We start from the raw sequence: 19,023 nt of genomic DNA, 5'->3' as shown, positions 1-19,023 counted from the left end.
TTTTTGAGTCAGAAAAACCTGAACTCAAATCTCATCTTCATCATTTATTACCAGTATAATGTCTTATTTTTGTGTAAAATGAGGGTATTATAACTGAGCTCACAGAGATTTTCAAAAGATTAGTTTTGAGGAATGTGCCTGGTATAGAATGTAGCACATAACAGGTGTTCAATATTGTTTGTTTATTATTATCTATGGAAGACAAATTAAGATGATCAACGGTCTTCACAAATTCATGTCAGTTCTCTTAAGAAACTGAAAGTGGCTCTTTAGCTATTTATTTGGAAAGAAAAAAAACTCTTAAAAGTAGGATGATCCATATCAGAGTAAACATTTAAGCTCAACCTGGGAAACACGCACCAAGTCCTCCTGATATTGGTGCAGAGCCCAGGACAAAGTTTGCTACATAGTTGTTTCTCAGAGAATAAACTAAGGAAAGTTTTTATAAAGTAAGTTAATCAACACCATCCATTTTTACTATATTTGAAAAACATTTCTATGGTTCTCACATAAAACACTTCGTTTTCACATACTTCAGAATATTAAGTTGGTGGAGATCATGTTTCTTAGGCTTGGGTGTGTGTGCGTGTGTTTTATTTTGTTTGAAAAGTTCTGCTTGTGTCCTTCGAATAACAAGGATCTAAAAATAGGACTCAAGAGAAAATTGTGGGGGATTTATGGATTCATGTCATAAGGCGTCTATTGTCTTCCATTATCTAGTAAATGTTTAACGTCAGGATCTCTGGGAGAAAAAACAATGTGCATATATACATATTCATAAGTTTATTATAAAATTAGTGATTTAAGGAATGTTTAGTAAACAATTGACAAGTGATAATAAAATATGTAATACTCTGTTTTCAAATTCCATACACCTGTAACTTGTTTCACTTGCTATTTCTTGCAAAATTCAGTATCAGTTTTTGTAATTCTATCACCAACAACAGTGTCACAAAATCAGACAACAAATAAATGCTTGGTGACTATTCATTTCAGCAAAGAAACAGCTCATGTCATTAACAAATAAGTGCAGTTTCAACATGAACATTGGTTGATATTTACATCAATAAGTAAAACCAAACTGAAACAGTGAAGTCAGAGCTTTACCCATTCATTAATGATGTGAGTGACTTCTTTGCTAAACCGGATGATAGTTTTTGAATATCCAAAGCATATTTCGTTAAATGTTTTATGCTACTTATAATGTAAAGGCTGCAGATATAACACTTTATTAAGTTTAACCTGCATTATTAAAACGTTCTCAATAATTTTTTAAAGTCTAGACAATAATCAAAACAACGTGTCAAGTCCTATTTGTAACATTTGCCAATTTCTGTGGTGTAAATGCTCCTACTATGGTCAATTTCAGCTGCCAACGTGTCATCATTAAACACAGAGCTAGAAAGAAATGGGAGGTGGCACACCATTATCTAGTATTTCTCCACATAGATACAATAAACATAAATAATATCGAGAGCATAAATAATAGTAAAGTCCAGAAGAATAACTTGGAAATCATGAGCTTTACACATTGCCTGTTTTAAACATAATTTATTTAATTATACATCTATATATGTTAATTTTTAGTAATGGCTATGTTTAACAACCAGCTCCCAAACTTCCTAAAAATGTTAACAGTTGGCTCCAATCTGCCTCTAGCACACCACAAAATCTCCCTTAAAAACAATGGCCAGTTTGGGTATGTTTAGCTTTATTAACTCAATTGAGTGAGTGTTCAGTAATTACCAGCGCTTGTACTACAAAAATTGGGCTTATTTTGTTCCTAGTGGTCTTTTAGAGAACAAGAAAAAATAAAATTGTCTCTGTAGTCTCCACACCCCGCTCTATGCATTCACTGCAGTCCACAGTGCTGGTCAGTCCCCTTTGATACACTTGGTCCTTGGCTAGAGGCTGCTGTGAGCTTGCTGTGGCTACTAAGAGGAAAAGTTAATGACACTTGTCTGGTTTCTACCTGAACCAGGTTCAAGATTCGGGTCTGGTTCTCGATTCAAGATTCTGCTCTCTGGCATTCAGCTATGCTGTGACCTAGGAACAGATTCTATCTCACTTGAAAACACCCTGAAAAGGAGTCCAGGGGAGAAGTAAAACTAAAAACAACCTCCTTGGAATAGTAGTGTGCCATTTAGTCATGTAAGATCTAGCATTTTCTTAACAAAATCTTCATGTACAAATTTAGAGTGCATTAAGGCCCTCCTAGAGAATGCAGAGAGGCTGATAATTAGTGGCCTTTCTCTCTAACGGAGAGGTAGTTATGATTGAAATAATCCAAGGAGACCTCAATTCGAACAAATCATTTTCACTGACTACAGAGTAAACATGACCTAATTTGCTTACAGCAGTTAGAAGAGTAATGTAAATTACATATACAAGATAATCTAAAATAATGAAGTCATTATCTTATAAGTATTAAAATATTACCCTATCCTATAAAGATTTTAAAACCACGAAATACTCAGATGATTGAGACAAAAGGTTTTCCTCCTCTTTTGATTTTATTATTCGCTTAAATTCCCTGCATAGTTGCCTCGGTGTCTAACTTGAGTAGTAGAAAAACCCCAAGTGTCAGGAAACTACTCAGGTAGCAAAAGTGCTGGCAGGTAAAATGTGATCCATTCGTTTGGAACTAAAAATATCAGCTTTCCTAAGATGCAATGGGATATCTGTAAATTAAAATGAAAACTATCCAGAGATAAAAGAGCTTCAATTCTCTTCATAAAAATAGCGCAACCTGGGAGATAATCACTTTCTTCCTCACAATATAAGATCCTAAAGGGTACAGCCCATGGTAAAATGTCTAGAATGCAGAGCACAGTCTAGAGTGAGTTAGGCTTTTCCTTAACCAGCATTCGGAAAGCTGGTCAGAAGTTTCCAGTTCCTTTCCCAGGCCAGAATTCCTCTCATCCAGAGATAAACTTGATTCAAACCCTCATCCCCCTCTACTCCAGCCTTCTGCAATTCAGAAAACATCCTGCAATTATCATATCACAAGGCAGATTTTTCCAAAGTATGTGTGTCCTGTGACAGATAATAAGGAAGAGAGCCAGTGAAGTAATGGAGTGAATACTGAATCAGGGAGAAGTAGGATCGGAAGTCATTACGGGGAAAGAAAGTTAAATGTAGGTACTATAGAGAATAAATAAACATTGGAAAGGACTTGCTCCCAAATGTGTTATAAAATACAAGCTATGAAATATAAGGATATTTGGAAACATTTGGATATTCGACTAAACTTTTAAGTTTTCATCTGTTCGGAAGAACGAGTTATAAGCCGACGAGAAGGCAAAATAGGATGAATACAGTCAGTGCCACTTGCCAGGCAGCGTTGGAAATTGACTCCATTATCTTTTAACACTAGAACCTCCCTGAGCCCCAGTTTCCTCATCTTTCTTTTTTTTTTTTTTTTTTTTTGAGATGGAGTCTCACTCTGTCACCCAGGCTGGAGTGCAGTGGCGCGATCTTGGCTCACTGTGAGCTCCGCCTCCCAGGTTCACGCCATTCTCCTGCCTCGGCCTCTCGAGTAGCTGGGACTTCAGGTGCCCACCACCACGCCCAGCTAATTTTTCATATTTTTAGTAGAGACGGGTTTTCACCATGTTAGCCAGGGTGGTCTCGATCTCCTGACCTCGTGATCCGCCTGCCTCAGCCTCCCAAAGTGCTGGGATTACAGGCGTGAGCCACCGCGCCCAGCCTCCTCATCTTTAAAATGGGAATAATTGTAACATGATTTGGCAGGGAGGCTAGGAGGATTAAGGATAATGTGAATCAAGTGCTGGACACAGTAGGTGCTCACTGTATAGTGGCTACCACCAGGATCATAGTAGATACAAAGGATATTTAAGCCCTTAAGGGCTGTTGAATATGTACTCTAACCATATGTATGAAACATGTGAATATCAGATAACACTGATATTTTAAAATGCATGATGTTTTCTTCATGGGAAAAAAAAGATTCCTCATTAGCACCTTTCCAGGACTGGGTAATGGGGCCCTGCGGGAAACACTTGCCACTGCGGATTTCCGTTGAGGCTGGGAAGCTCCACCTTTCAAGTTGCAAAAGTCACTGAAAGATCTAAACCCTGAGTTTATGATTTACAATATGTTATACCGAACAGATGATAACAAAAAGCATTAATCAAAAAGCAAAAGCTGAAAAAAAAAATGAATGAAGTGCTGCTCTACCGAAGGTAATGACTTTCTCTCCTCTTTGACTAGCTGTCAAACTTTTTCCCATTCGACTCACAGCACCTGGATATTTTAAAATGTACTGAGGTAGGGATTTGGGGGCTGTTAAACAGCATCACGACACCTTGGCTAGATAGAAGCCTAGTGTCCTGTTTGTTATTTAGTTGGAGGCTGAAACTCATATTAACATACCTACACTTAGCCAGGAAGTCAAGACAAAATTAAAATGAAGAATTAGCATCAGTGGCTGGTGGAAACATGAGGACACTGTGCTATCCCTTCCGATGGATGAATCAGTTAACTTTTTTTTTTTTTTTTTTGAGATGGAGTTTTGCTCTTGTCACCCAGGCTGGAGTGCAATGGCACGATCTCGGCTCACCGCAACCTCCACATCCAAGATTCAAGTGATTTCTCCTGCCTCAGCCTCTCAAGTAGCTGGGATTACAACAGGGGTGTGCCACCATGCCCAGCTAATTTTTGTAATTTTAGTAGAGACAGGGTTTTACCACATTGGCCGGGGTGGTCTCAAACTCCTGACCTCAGGTGATCTGCCCGCCTCGGCCTCACACAGGGCTGGGATTACAGGCATGAGCCACCGCGCCCGGCCTTTCTTATTGCTTTAGGAGAAATAATAAGCATTGCTTTTCACCCATCCTCCCTTAACCTGACATTCCTTTTGACTTTTAAATCGCTGCTTTGCACGCTTGCTCACTCTGTGCTCTCCCTGACCACTCCTTGTGTCCTTTTGCCTGAGCCCCAGTATTCAGATGGAACATAAGAAAATGCATGGCAAGTAAGTAGAATTACCTCTATCAGGATGCCTAATATACTATTTATTCCCAAATTACATCAGAGATTTCCATTTAAAATATTTTCTCAGAAACTTAAAAATAATGTCATTAATATGATTGCAAGTTCTCTAGTTTCTACTGTCAGTTTCTTTTCATCAAAAAAAAAAAACAGTGTTATGCAACAGGGTGACTATGGTCAATAATAATTTAAGTGTACATTAAAAAATAACTAACAGTATAACTGAATTGTTTGCAACACAAGGGATAAATGCTTGAGGTGATGTATACCTCATTTACCCCGATGTGATTATTAAGCATTGTACGCCTGCATCAAAATCTCTCACATACACCACAAATATGCACATCTACGTACCCACAAAAATAAAAATTTTAAAAAAATAGTGTTCATCACCTAAAATAATTCTAATTTCACTTCTTCCCTATCGCAGGAATCAGGTTTCAACTAACCATTTTTGCATTCTTTTTAGAAGCAAATAGGATACAACAACAGTGACGAGTTACCCCATTCAGTCTGGCATTGATAACACAGCCAGGGATATACCACCACAGCAGCCACATGAAGTCGAATTCTTGTGTTAAGTGTTTATTCCCACAGACTCATTCATCTCAACTACCAGATATTTTCAGTAATTAAATGCCAGCATGTAAGAAAGATCTCAAAATCAGATTCTTCATGCAGTGTTCTTCCAGTGTTTAATCAATTAAGAAAAGACAGACCTCCCCGCAGGCTGTGAAGCTACTGTAGATCAGATCAGTTTATAGAATCATCTTATGTTCAACAAAGGCCTTGCCATTGGCCATTGACTTACGAGCAGCAGCAAAGGTCAGAAGAGCTGCTTCTAGAAATGGCCATGCTGCACACACACACAAATGTGCGTTCATAAAAAGAACAGGGAGAAGAGGAGGAAGAAGGAAAAAGCAGAGAGAGAAAGAGAAAGAGAGAGAAAGCACCACACTCCCCCCACAGCAGCAGCTTTGTGATCCCTCTGGTAATGTTACCCAGTTTTGTTTATCATGAAAAGATCCCATTAATGCCTCAGCCCCATCAAACAGCAGACCAAGTCCATGAATGGCACCTATCAGAGCCCAGGGCAAATCCAATGATTAGAGGGAATTCGCCAAAGGGCCTTTGTAGCTGAGAAAAATGCCTACTCCAGAGAGGAATGCAGAAAATTCCTGGGAGCACAGGCCCTTCTTTGTTGGCAGTTGGGCGGTATTCTGGAGCAAATAAAGGGACAAAAATGGGATCTCAGATGCAATGAACATTTGAAGAAAATGGTTTTCAAAGACCTCCTTGAAACATTCCTTTTCAAAAACCCCAAAACCATTACTCTGATAAGGATGAACTACAGAACTTCTACTCAAACCACCGTTTTATAGTATTGCATAACCTTGGAGATTCTCAACAGGAATATAGTTTTATTTAGATCTCCTTTGTCCTGCTGAGTTTCCTGGTTAAACAGTAAGCCAAAGTTAAAACTTTACAGATAAGAAAACACACACATGCACATGCACTCCTCACTCACTCTCCTCAACTTTACTGACAGAATAAACTGAGATTTAGCATAACACAGAAGCATCAGGCAAGGAAATCGGAAAGCATATAATATTAAATCGAGTGTACTAGCTGTCCTCAGAGTGGAACAAAGCATAAAGAATATGCTGAGCTATCACCATTATCTAAATATGCATACAACCAACCAGAAAGAAGTCTGCTAGGCAGACTAAGTAGGACAAACAAGGTAAGTTAAGTTATAGGGACCCTAGACATCAGTAAGCTTTGCTTTCATCTACTTCTGTGCACAAGGAGGTATTTGTTTGCTGAAACCCCCTAACTAACATATGGCAAATATAACATGCCTATATTGTTTTTATTATACAAGAGCCGGGGTCTACCAGAGCATGCAAAAGGAATGCCAGGTCTACTATACTTCTTTAAGTATGTTTCCCAGAGAAACAAAATCTTTCAGTTTTGTCTGGTAGGAAAAAGCTGCCACAATAGAGAATGAATCAGAACCTTTAGGTACAATGGCTTTTAAAAACCTAAAGCCTTAGGTAATCATAAGGAAGGCATTTTGATACATCTGAGTTTCTCATTTTTCTCAAAAGGTTTTTTTTTCCCCCTTCTTCTTAAGGCCCAAACAATTTTAATGACTTTTCTGCACAATGTGCCTCTAAGTGTAATACCTTTCCTCATAAATCTTGTTATAGACTTGCTTTATGTTCCATTTTAATGTTTGCTGGGTTGAGGGAGGAGCAAAGCAATAATCATGTAATTCTAGTTGAAGGTTTTCCTCCCCTTTCTCCTAGGCTGAAATCTAATAAAATATTATTTATTTGCATCTTTGGAGAGCTATTCACTAACATTTTTCAAAACTGTAGTAAAGTGATTGCAAAGGTGGTGTCTTTATTGCTTTGCAAATGTTGTTCATTTTACAATTTGTTTTAAATGCCGTTTTACTGGTACCGGTGGATTTACATTATAAAGCTGTATTAGGATGCTATTTGGGATATACACAACAAATGCAAACCTTTGGACCGTGCTTCTCCACACTCACTTCTTATTTGCCCATGTAATCATATAAAACACTTCTCCCAGACTTTCCTTCCAAATAATTGAGCATACATAATTGTGGGGTTATTGCATCACTGTTTATGGCCAACTTTGCCCTTTCTAAGAGTTACTCCAATAAGTCTCTACCTTGGGGTGTACTTCCATAAAGTTTGTACATCTGTGCACCAAAAGGGAGAGGTCGACTTTACTTTTGCACCATTAAATGTAGTTTTGCAAACACTAATGAATGCAATACTTTCTCAAATACAAGATGGCTTGAAAAGCAATTGCCATACTTTCCTGATGCATTTTGCAAATTTCCTCCTATGTCTGGACTGAAAAATCTTTATTATTAGAGTTCTTGTGAATAAAATGCTTAGATTTGACCATGTAAAAATGATCCATTTGAAAGAAACATCCAGAGCAGAAATAAATTTAAGCGCAAAACAAAATAAATGCTCTGAATGACCCTGTTTCAGGATTCCCTATAAATGGAGTGTACATCTCCACCACTATAGAGTTCTCTGAAATCCTGCCAGATGCATAAATCCTTGAAACATCTTCTAAAAGATAAGAATGAGCTTGGAAAATAGATCATCAAAGAAATATGCAGTGCCTATAAAATAAACCACACACATACACACACAATTTTCATTTACCAGATCCTCTTTCACAAATCTAGCAGATGGTAGAGTTTTAAAAGTAAGTTTTTCAAACTGCAATCTGATTTTCTATTTAAAACAGAATCCTTAACATGTTAGAAAAAAATGCGGTGGATATCATACAAACACCAGAGGCACACAACCAGGCTCACGATAAGTTGGCCAACGGAAGAAATGTATATAATTTAATCAGAACTGCATTCAAAACCATAATACCAATTGTTAGCTAGACAAGTTTTTACTCCCCTCTATGTATCATTTCTTTACAGTACTAAAATCTACAAAAAAAAAAGTGAATTAAAAAATAACATCACAAACACTCTTCTTCAGCCAGTGACATTTTCGAGTGCTCTGAGCCATACCAAACATTAAGAAGGAACAGCTACCCCGTAAAGGCTATACTCTAAATACAGTGGGAAAGTCAAACATCAGTTTTGCCTTTTCTTTTCTTAGAGGATTCAAACTATCCTAACATCCTTCCCTTTCCATCCTTAATCTCCCAAAATTAGACCAATTAAACTTTGCAACTTCGTTGCTTAACTCTTGGAATAAAGCTCATTTTGACCTCTTTACCAGTAGCCATTCACCCCCTGAAATGCAGGACAGCTCTAAACCTTGAAGGTGGCAGTCAAACATAAGAAGGTTCTCACCAGCTGCTACCTCTGAAACCCTACAATGTTGGCGAAGGATGAAAAATCTCTAACAAGGAGGTGGTTTCAAAAACCAGTCCTGTTCTGCATCCATTTGCAAATACTAATAGAGAGGTGGATTCAATGCTACCTTAGAAAATTTCCACATTTGAAACTTGTACCCTCAGGAAAAAAAAGAAAAACACTTTGAAGAAACAAAAACTATAACAAATGAGGTGGTTTGTTCTTTTCGCATGTATCCATTTGGCCTTGTTGAATTCTGGAGTACCCTGTCGTGGCAGATCTTGTCATGAAACTAAATGCCTTAGGTTTTAGCTGTGACCACACCGGGGTGAGGAGACAGTAGATGTTGCTATGAACAAAATGGGTCTTGCTGCAGCCCTTAAAGGTCCTCCTGTACTAACAGCAATTAGAGAGTTGAGCTGTAATTTCACCCTCCTTCATGCAGGACCTTGTCTCCCCTTCCACAGGAAATGGGGGCTGAGTCAGTGGGACATGACTATAATAGGAGCCTGTGACCGGGGTGCAGTGTAGCCATCAGTATAAATCTGTCATAGACACACTCGCAGAGGAAGAGGGACTTCCATACACTGCCGTCTTTACACTTTTTGATGCAGATACAGATTTATGACACACGGGAAGCAGAGAGTCTTTGAGCCAGAGGGGCCCTGTGAATCAAGGCCATTTTGTAGGTTTCCGCCGCTTGAAAGAGCTACACATTTATAATTGTGCTTGAAGTCAGCCCCCTTCCAGCCCCAGGAGGCAGCACCATTTGGTTGAAATAAAACTGAGGACTTTTCTCAACAGCTGGCCAGCTCTAGTTTTAACATTTAACAACAGGATGAATGGATTGAGGATGGCTGAAGGCATCAAAAAGTGTTATGCCAGACTTTTAGGGACCGTTTTCCCGGCGACCCCGTTCCCATGGATCAGATTCTCTCGGAGATGACAAACTCTACTTTGAAGGGTCCCCTCACTTTGTTCACCCAACACAGATGACTCTTTCACCAAGATACTTAAAAGCGATCCAACTGAGACCTTACAAAAATGTCTAACAAGTTTCAGGCAAAAAAAGAAAAGAAAAAAAAGAGTCAGCTAGGAGTAAATGAAAAACCTGCCCAGAGTTGGTGTTAATTAATTAAAAACACAATTTCAAAGCATCCCTAATAGAAGACTTCCTCCATGCAGCCAGTATCTGATTCAGGGAGTGACTCAAGCAATAAAATCACAGTTGGGACGACTCTTATGGTGCTGGCAGGCCAAGTTCAATATTTTCCCTGTGAGGCATGCCTGTACTATAAAAAGAATGTGATGTTTGAAAATGAGTGTCTCTGCTCTGTGTGCTGGCATTAAAAGTCTCTCCTAGCCCTCCTGCCACATTTTGAGAGTACAGTATGAATCACAATCATGTGACGAGCACCTCCTTGCCAAATTCTTTCATGCTGCTACCACGGTATGTTCCCTCTTAGGTTTTTGCCAGCAGCCTCTGTCCTCCAGCCAAGACCATCAGAGTGAGTGTCGGCGCAGAGGCGGAGCACTCCGGTCCAGATTCACCAGCGAGAAGACAAGGCAGCGCATTATTGTACAAACTGTAATCTCTGAATTGACTAAGTGAGCAGGAAGGGACAAAAGTCAGCTGAGAGATGCAGCAAACAGGCTGCCAAGAGAGGATGAAACACACAGAAAAAGGGACTGACCTTTGCAGGGTAGCCTCCGTTGTGCTGGGCACGGGACTGGGCTCTTTAAACTCATGCTCTTATTTAATACTCCTGAGAAATGATGATTAATACTATGAGTGAGGAAACTGAGACCCACAGTTATTAGAAAAGTCACTTGCTGCAGCCACGCAGCACAGGGCAGCAGAGTTGGGGCTGGAACCCAAGCTAGTGTCCTGTCTCTTCTCTCTCTATTCTGCCGCTTCTGATTCTGCAGCTCAAACTTGGAGAAGCCAGGAAAACTGCTTTTCTCCCATCTTGGGCATTTTATTATTTACACGACTCTCTTAACTAGCACTGTGTATCATGTCACTTTCAACAATACATGTTGATGAAACATTTGTCAGCCAGATTAACAGCCGTAGGACCAATCTTCCACAGCCATGACCACAGAACGCATCCCCAAGCCTAACTGTCTTCCCTCAGTGCTGCTCCAGGGTCACAGTGGGAACTGGGAGAGTGTGTGGAGGAAAATATTATTGTAGTTCAACATCATGAATCACTACTGATGGAACCACTCAAAGTTTATCCCCTACTTACATCTGCATTTCCTTTGTGTTCATTTATTGCTGTGGTTAACTACAGATTAATCGACTTGCCAGTTTTCTGGCTGAGTCTCCTGTAAGCCTAGCACTATCTGGCCCCTAAGAAGCAGAAATGGATCATGAAACCAGAAAGCTCCCTGGAGTTACAATGCTTATTTATCCCAGTCTTCCTAAATGGCTTGGTAGGTACAAGGGTTTGGAATCACAATAGGGTTAGAGCGGCTGAGTTTCTATACTTTACATTAAAAAGTCAACTGGTCCCAATGGATGGAAGAGGAGGTAAAGGAAGAAATGGAAGGCTCAATTCACATATACGAATATATTGAAGAAGTCGGCTGGGTGCTATGGCTCATGCCTATAATCCCAGAACTTTGGGAGGCCCAGGCAGGCAGATCACTTGAGGTCAGGAGTTCGAGATCAGCCTGGCCAACATGGTGACACGGTGAAACCCTGTCTCTACAAAAAATACAAAAAAAGTTAGCTGGACACGGTGATGCACGCCTGGGATCCCAGCTACTCAGGAGGCTGAGGCAGGAGAATAGCTTGAACCGAGAGGCAGAGGTTGCAGTGAGCCAAGATTGCGCCACTGCACTTCAGCCTGGGTTACAGAGTGAGACTCCATCTCAAAAAAAAAAAAAAAAAGAATATACTGAAGAAGCAGTAAAATAGTCCTCTCAATCTCAGCTTAATCCAAGAAGCACTTCCCTTTCATGGAGTTCAGATCTATCTGAAAGCTGGGTATGTGTGCATGGGGGTTGTGGGGGAGAACAATGCTGATTTTCATGGTATATGTAGCTTGCTTGAGTCAATTGTGTAGTACAGCTTCCAAAACAACAAAACAAAAGATATATACCTTAGGCAACATTATAGGAATATATTAAATAGTATTCAGGATAATGCTAGATGATGATCTTGCTCTTCTTTGCATTGATCAAATCACAAGAATATATTAATGAATAAGTAAGCACGATTTTGAAAAAACTAAAAGCTAACACCTATTAATTTACTCAGTCCATCATTCATCCAACAAGCATAAATTGTTGAGGAATATGCCTCAGGTGCTGTGCTAAGGGCTGGACATGCAAAGAGACATAAAACATGGTCTCTGTCCTATTGAGTTGAGTATATGAGGATAACACAATGTTTTAAATAGTGGCCTATTTAAATGACTATACTTAAATAGTGGGCTGAACTTGGTAACCACTAACTTTGTGGCATAATGATTTTCAGGACTTGGGCAACTCTCATTTTGCTTAGTGTTTTGCTGATAAAATTAGCCCAGAGGAATTTGTAAGGTTCTTTGCTTTTTTTCTACTCTGTGAGTTGACAATGTTGTTGTTGTGTAGGACCATTTTTGTAGCAATTATAGAAGAAATACAAGTGGGTAAGAATTAGGAGGAAGACGGCCTGGATTGTCTTTAGGGAATAAGACAGAATAATTTTTCAGAGTGATTTCCATGTGAGTGGGGCTAGGATGTAGGAAGAAATAGGAAGCAAAACAGTACAATTCTGAAGCCAGCCTGCCCTGCCTGGCTCTTTCATTCATCAGCTATTGAGTCCTACAGCAGATGACTTTACCTCATTGTGCCTTGGTTTGTTCATCAGTGAAACGAGGATGATAACAGTGTCTACCGCACTGAGTTACTGTGAGAAAGAAATAAGATAATCCTCGCAACAGCCCTGATACATACTTTCCCATGACATAAACCACTTTCAAACTAAGGTTTGTCAACAACTCCTCACCTATGTACCTCTTTAAAGTCAAACCCCAATTCACTCACCATTCTGCAAAGCTGGAATATTCTATTCTATTCCTTGTTGGCCTTGTGTACTGTGTTTTTTCAATGAGCATTCTTGGAATGGAAACTCTCTAGAATATTCACTTTTAAAAAATCTGTGGGTATATATATATATATATATACACACGTATATTTACCTATTAGATATGTATTTATGATATATTTACTATAAAGGGTCCTCTGTGCACATCTACATCTAAGCATTCCTGATTCAGTGCTAAGGTCACTTTGTTGGAAAAGACAAGGAACAAATAGCAAATAACACTGGCAGCTCGTGGTATGCTGTAGTTTGATTTGTAGGAAAAAGCCCCTTTTTCTTTTCTGGGACTTGAGGAGAACAGTGATCCTCTATTAATTCCAAAAATGAATCTTACCAAAAGCCAAATGAAAGAAATCTTAAATATCTAGTTGAACATTGGACAAGGGTCATAAAGTTCAGGAGATTAAAATGGACACAACTAATATTTCTTTTAAGAAACATTTAACACTTTGGATATTTTTTGTAGGTAAGAGTAGGGTGATGATGAAATTCTGCAGTATAATAAAACAAGATATCAAGCATATATCCTTCCTCCTAGTGTGGACACAGAAGGCAGCTGATTATTGGTGGAAAGAGCAGGCTTGAAGTTAGACGCGCTGAGCATGGTGCATCTCTAACAGGAGGGTGGTCCCTCGGTCCCTATGTCATCATTGTCATAAGAGTTAGCACACCACGGGGCCGGGCGCAGTGGCTCACGCCTGTAATCCCAGCACTTTGTAAGGCCGAGGCGGGCGGATCACGAGGTTGGGAGTTTAAGAGACCATCCTGGCTAACATAGTGAAACCCTGTCTCTACTAAAAATACAAAAAGTTAGCCGGGCGTGGTGGTGGGCGCCTGTAATCCCAGCTACTCAGGAGGCTGAGGCAGGAGAATGGCATGAACCCGGGAGGTGGAGCTTGCAGTGAGCCGAGATCGCGCCACTGCACTCCAGCCTGGGTGACAGAGTGAGACTCTGTCTCAAAAAAAAAAAAAAAAGAGCACACCACGGGCACTCTATTCCTACTGGATGAATGAGTCTATGAGTCAAAGGTAGTTTTATTCTAAGGTTTCTTTTCTTTTCTTTCTTTTTTTGGGGGCAACTGAATCTCACTCTGCCGCCCAGGCTGGAGTGCAGTGGCGCCATCTTGGCTAGCTGCAACCTCCACGTACTGGGTTCAAGCAATTCTCGTGCCTCAGCCTCCGAGTAGCTGGGATTATAGGCGCACACCACTGCTCCCGGATAACTTTTATATTTTTAGTAGAGACAGGGTTTCACCATGTTGGCCAGGCTGGTCTCAAACTCCTGACCTCAAGTGATCCACCCGCCTCGGCCTCCTAAAGTGCTGGGATTACAGGCGTGTGCCTCTGCACCCAGTGGGTTTGAAGGTTTCTTTTTAAGAACATATTTGTGCCTCCCTAACTCATAAACTATATCCTATGTTCCCAAACCGCTATGGAAAGGGGATTCATAACCTCAGAAACACCAATGGCTAGGGGGTGTGTGTGTGTGTGTGTGTGTGTGTGCATGTATGAGAGAGATGCAGAGGAAATTCCAATAGAAAACTTAATGCAGTCATCTAAAAGACACATTAATGCCTTGGAGTGATGGCAAGGAAGGGGCAATTAGATTAACAAACTCAAATGTTGTTGTCATTGCTTTTTTTTTTTTTAATTTACCTGTGGCAGGCTAATATTGGCTAGTAAGATATCTTGTGTAAAGCTCCTAATGAAGCAACTCCAAAGAATCCTTAATATTTAATTATTTTAATTATAGAAGGTAAGATTTAACTATTGTTCTTTAAGATTTTTAGAATTTTACAAATCCTAACTGTAAATTTTTTTTTTTTTTTTGAGATGGAATGCAATGGCGTGATCTCGGCTCACTGCAATCTCTGCCTCCTGGGTTCAAGTAATTCTCCTGCCTCAGCCTCCTGAGTTGATGGGACTACAGTCTCGCACCACCATGCCCAGCTAATTTTTTTATATTTTTAGTAAAGATAGAGTTTCACTATGTTGGCCAGGCTGATCTCGAGCTCCTGACCTCAAGTGATCCACTGGCCTCAGCCTCCCAAAGTACTGGGATTACAGGTACATGCCACCACACCAGGCTAATTTTCATATTTTTAGTAGAGACAGGATTTTGCCATGTTGCCAGGCTGGTTTCGAACTCCTGACCTCAGGTGATCCACCCATCTCAGCCTCCCAAAGTGCTGGGATTACAGGTGTGAAGCACTGTGCCTAACCTAAGTACAAAATATTTTTCTTAATCCTCTTCCATATGGTGACTCATTGGAATGCCAACTTGAAAAAGGATAGCCAAGATAAGGTTTTCATTGCCTTCATTGAACCAGCCTTAGACCAAGTCATCAAACTCTTTCGTCTTTGAAATGCCTCACTAAAATATCATCCATTTTATGGGGGGGGGGGATCCCGTCAGCATTTGTGTAATGAACTCTTTATAGAAAACGCCTCATTTAAATTGCCAAATAGATGGAGTTAGGTAATTGGCTTTCTACATTTTTGGGCCATGGGGAACATGCATTTGTTTCTAAATTAGCTTAGTCATTAATCCCAAGAATTTCATAACCTGTAGTTCAAGTCTTGCTTACTTATTAAGGGAAACTGAGGAAGGCAATGAATAAAACAGAAAATGTGGAATTCTATAGACTGTGCCTTCAAAAAGCAAGAGTATGTTCAAGATAAGACAGAGTGAAAGTGACCGCTGTGGGTTGGGTCTTGGCTGGTGGGTTGAGAAGCTTTGTCTGGGAATTTCTCTGGAACTCAGTGGTCTGGCCTGGTTGGATTCATACCTCCTTCCTCGAACACCTCTGTGCTGTCTTTTAGCTCATGTCCTTCTCAGTAATTCCCTGCAAGAATGATGAATCAAAAGAAGCTCCCTGCCAGGCGTGGTGGCTCACGCCTGTAATCCCAGCACTTTGGGAGGCTGAGGCAGGCAGATCACATGGTCAGGAGTTCGAGACCAGCCTGGCCAATATGGTGAAACCCCATCTCTACCAAAACTACAAATATTAGCTGGGCATGGGGAGGATGGCTGTAGTCCCAGCTACTTGGGAGGCTGAGGCAGGAGAATCGCTTGAACCCAGGAGGTGGAGGTTGCAGTGAGCAGAGATTGCGCCACTGCACTGCAGCCTGGGTGATAGAGCGAGATTCAGTCTCAACAAAAAAAAAAAAAAAAGAAAGAAAGAAGCTCCCCACGAGGAGGAAACAGGGACTAAGGGTGACAGGGAGTCCCTACCCTTAAGCGAAATGTGAGCTTGAAAGCAGTTTAAGAACAGTCCAGTCTAAATTCCACTCAGTCTCCTAACCTCTTAAATCTGTGTATCATTTCGTCAATGCACAGTTTTTAAGAATGGTGAAAATAAAGCAACATATATAATATATATGTAAACCAAGTTTTCAAAGTCTGATCTTTTTCTTGATTCAGTTTAACCTAGTAATTTTTTTGTAAGTGAAAGTAAGTTTATTAGGAAAGTAAAGGAATACAAGAATGGCTATTCCATAGGCAGAGCAGCAGCTTGGGCTGCTGGACTAAGGATATTTAAAGTTATTTCTTGATTATATGCTAAACAAGGGGGTGGCTTATTCATGTGTTTTCCAGGAAAGGGGTGGGCAATTCCCGGAACTGAGGGTTCCTCCCCATTTAACTGAGTAATTTCCCTCAAAACAAAACAAAATTTCATGGCATAGTTGATATCATCAGCTCAAATATTAAAATAATTTTGAAAATCTGACTCTCAAATTAAAGTCATTGGTTATAAAAATCTTTTCTTATCATTGTTGTTATTATTATTATTTGGACAAAAATTTGGGGAGAGGCAGCCTATCGTAAAATTACTTGTACCAAAGGCAAATGGCTTGAGATACGTGGCATGTGCTGTCAGGTGCATGAGCGATCCACCAAGAAACCATTTTCCAACATGTTATTTGTTCCCAGGGACGGCACACATTCCAGATGCTATCACCAGGGCTGCTAGTGCACAAGAAAATAAGCAAATGAGACACACATTGGCTCATGTGGCAAATCACCGGGTTTGCCAAATGGAAAAGAACAAAAACTTAGAGGGAAAACATTTTGTTTTTAATCTACAAGGATATTAATAAAACTCAAACCCAGCATTTTGTGGCTACATTTCCCAGGAAGACGAGTGTCTTCTGGCCAAAAGAACATAACAACAATCCTTTGTATCTGAGAAATATGTATCTCGTGATGTCATTTAAAAAACCCACTATTTATCATGATCAGGGCTGAAAACATGTTTCTCTAAGACTTGGGCACCAGAAAAAAAAGGAAGATAAATTCTACCTAAAATAATCTGTAATTCAGAGAAAATAAATTCAATGACTGTAATTTCATCCATTATATGTCACAGCTTAATATCAAAAGCTTCTCTAGATAGAGTTCTAAGGAATAAATAAGCAGTTAGAAATTATTTACTACAGAGCTAAAGAGAGGGTGAAGTAGAAGAATGAAAATTTCTTAGAAGAGAAGACTTTCTATACAAATTTAATTTGTATACATGAGAGATGAAGGAAGCAAATTATATTATAGAATATCAATTAAAATAGAATCAATTGGAAGTCACAAGTGATTAATACAATTAATTAACACATATAGCACTATGTGCCAGGAGCAATTTGAAGCACTTTACATAATTAACTCATTTAATATTCTCAACAACCATTATAATATGATGATACCATTTTCATTCCCAATTTGTAGCTGAGGCAACTAAGGCCCAGAAAGATTAAGAAACTCGTCCAAGTTCATACAGGTAATGATTCTAGTACATATTAATCTAGATAAGTCTAATTCACAAAATTTCAACAATACTAATAAATATTGAGAATTTAGAAGCATAATTCCATTAGGACATGAAAAATCTTAATAGAGAAATTTCACTTAGTAAATAATGCTGACTATTTGGACTTTTTACCTTGAGGATACCAAATTACATGCATAAATGTACAAGTTTCCTTAGAGATAAAGACTGGTGCAAAGTTTAAATTTTGCCCTTGACAGCAAAAGTAGATATATTGGTGCATTAATATTGATAAATCATTATCAACTGACCAGGCACAATTTGGTGAATATGTTAATTTTTCCCAACAGCCATGAGCATGCAAATACAGGCTGAGTGTCTGAAATGCTTGAGACCAGAACTGTTTTGCATTTCTGATTTTCTTCAGATTTTGGAATATTTGTCTTATACTTACCTGTTCAGCATCTCTAATCTGGAAATCTGAAATCCAAAATGTTCCTATGAGCAATTCATTCAAATATCATGTAACTGCTCAAAAAGTTTTGGATGTTGGAACATTTCAGATTTCAGGTTTTCAAATTAGGGATATTCAATCTGTATATAAAAAAATATGAGAGCCGGGTATGGTGGCTGACACCTGTAATCCCAGCACTTTGGGAGGCCGAGATGGGTGGATCACTTGAGGTCAGGAGTTCAAGACCAACCTGGCCAACATGGCAAAACCTCATCTCTACTAAAAACACAAAAATTGGCTGGGCGTGGTGGTGTGCGCCTGTAATCCCAGTTACCCGGGAGGCTGAGGCAAGAGAATTGCTTGAACCTGGGAGGTTGGAGGTTGCAGTGAGCTCAGACTGGGCCACGGAACTCTAGCCTGGGCGACAGAGTGAGACTACATCTCAAACTAACAAACAAAACCACGAGATTATTTTTCCCAGTTTTCAATTGTGTCCTGAACTCTCTATCTTAAACAATACATAGGTATGAAAATAACTGGTACATTGATTTTAATAGGGGAGAATTTATTTGGAAAGCAAGAATGTTTATTGTAAACTGTGCCTCTTTCTGGAAATATTTACAACTTTCAAAGAAGTGGCCTTAGCAAAACTGTTAGCACAGCCCTTGATTTGCAGGTGAAAAAACAGCAGTGCATACACATTAACCTAAATTCAAGTTAGGATTAAGGTTAACATTAAGGGGTAAGCAGGACATAGAACAGTGACCAAGTGCATAGGAGCATTTATTAGCTGAGTGATCTTGAACAAGTTATTTAACTTCTCTCTAAG

At 39.5% G+C, this 19,023-nt stretch overlaps 1 protein-coding gene across 4 annotated transcripts in view; it reads right to left on the bottom strand.

Annotated features, from left to right (window-relative positions):
* HMGA2 (high mobility group AT-hook 2) overlaps positions 1-19,023 on the bottom strand; it is a 138,054-nt gene that overhangs the window by 60,819 nt on the left and 58,212 nt on the right. Inside the window, exon 4 of one of the 4 annotated variants that reach the window (XM_058425538.1) lies at positions 1,282-1,398. The exons of the other annotated variants lie outside the window; for them this stretch is intronic. Coding sequence (XP_058281521.1) covers positions 1,387-1,398 — 12 coding nt within the window. The 3' untranslated portion in view covers positions 1,282-1,386. Of the gene's footprint in view, positions 1-1,281; positions 1,399-19,023 lie in introns of those variants that run through there. 4 annotated transcript variants of the gene reach the window in all.

Source organism: Hylobates moloch, unplaced genomic scaffold (assembly GCF_009828535.3).
Source record: "Hylobates moloch isolate HMO894 unplaced genomic scaffold, HMol_V3 SCAFFOLD_12, whole genome shotgun sequence".
In the NCBI taxonomy this organism is placed as follows: domain Eukaryota; kingdom Metazoa; phylum Chordata; class Mammalia; order Primates; family Hylobatidae; genus Hylobates; species Hylobates moloch.
Note: the sequence above shows the minus strand (reverse complement) of the source record. Positions and strands in the feature narration are given on the sequence as shown.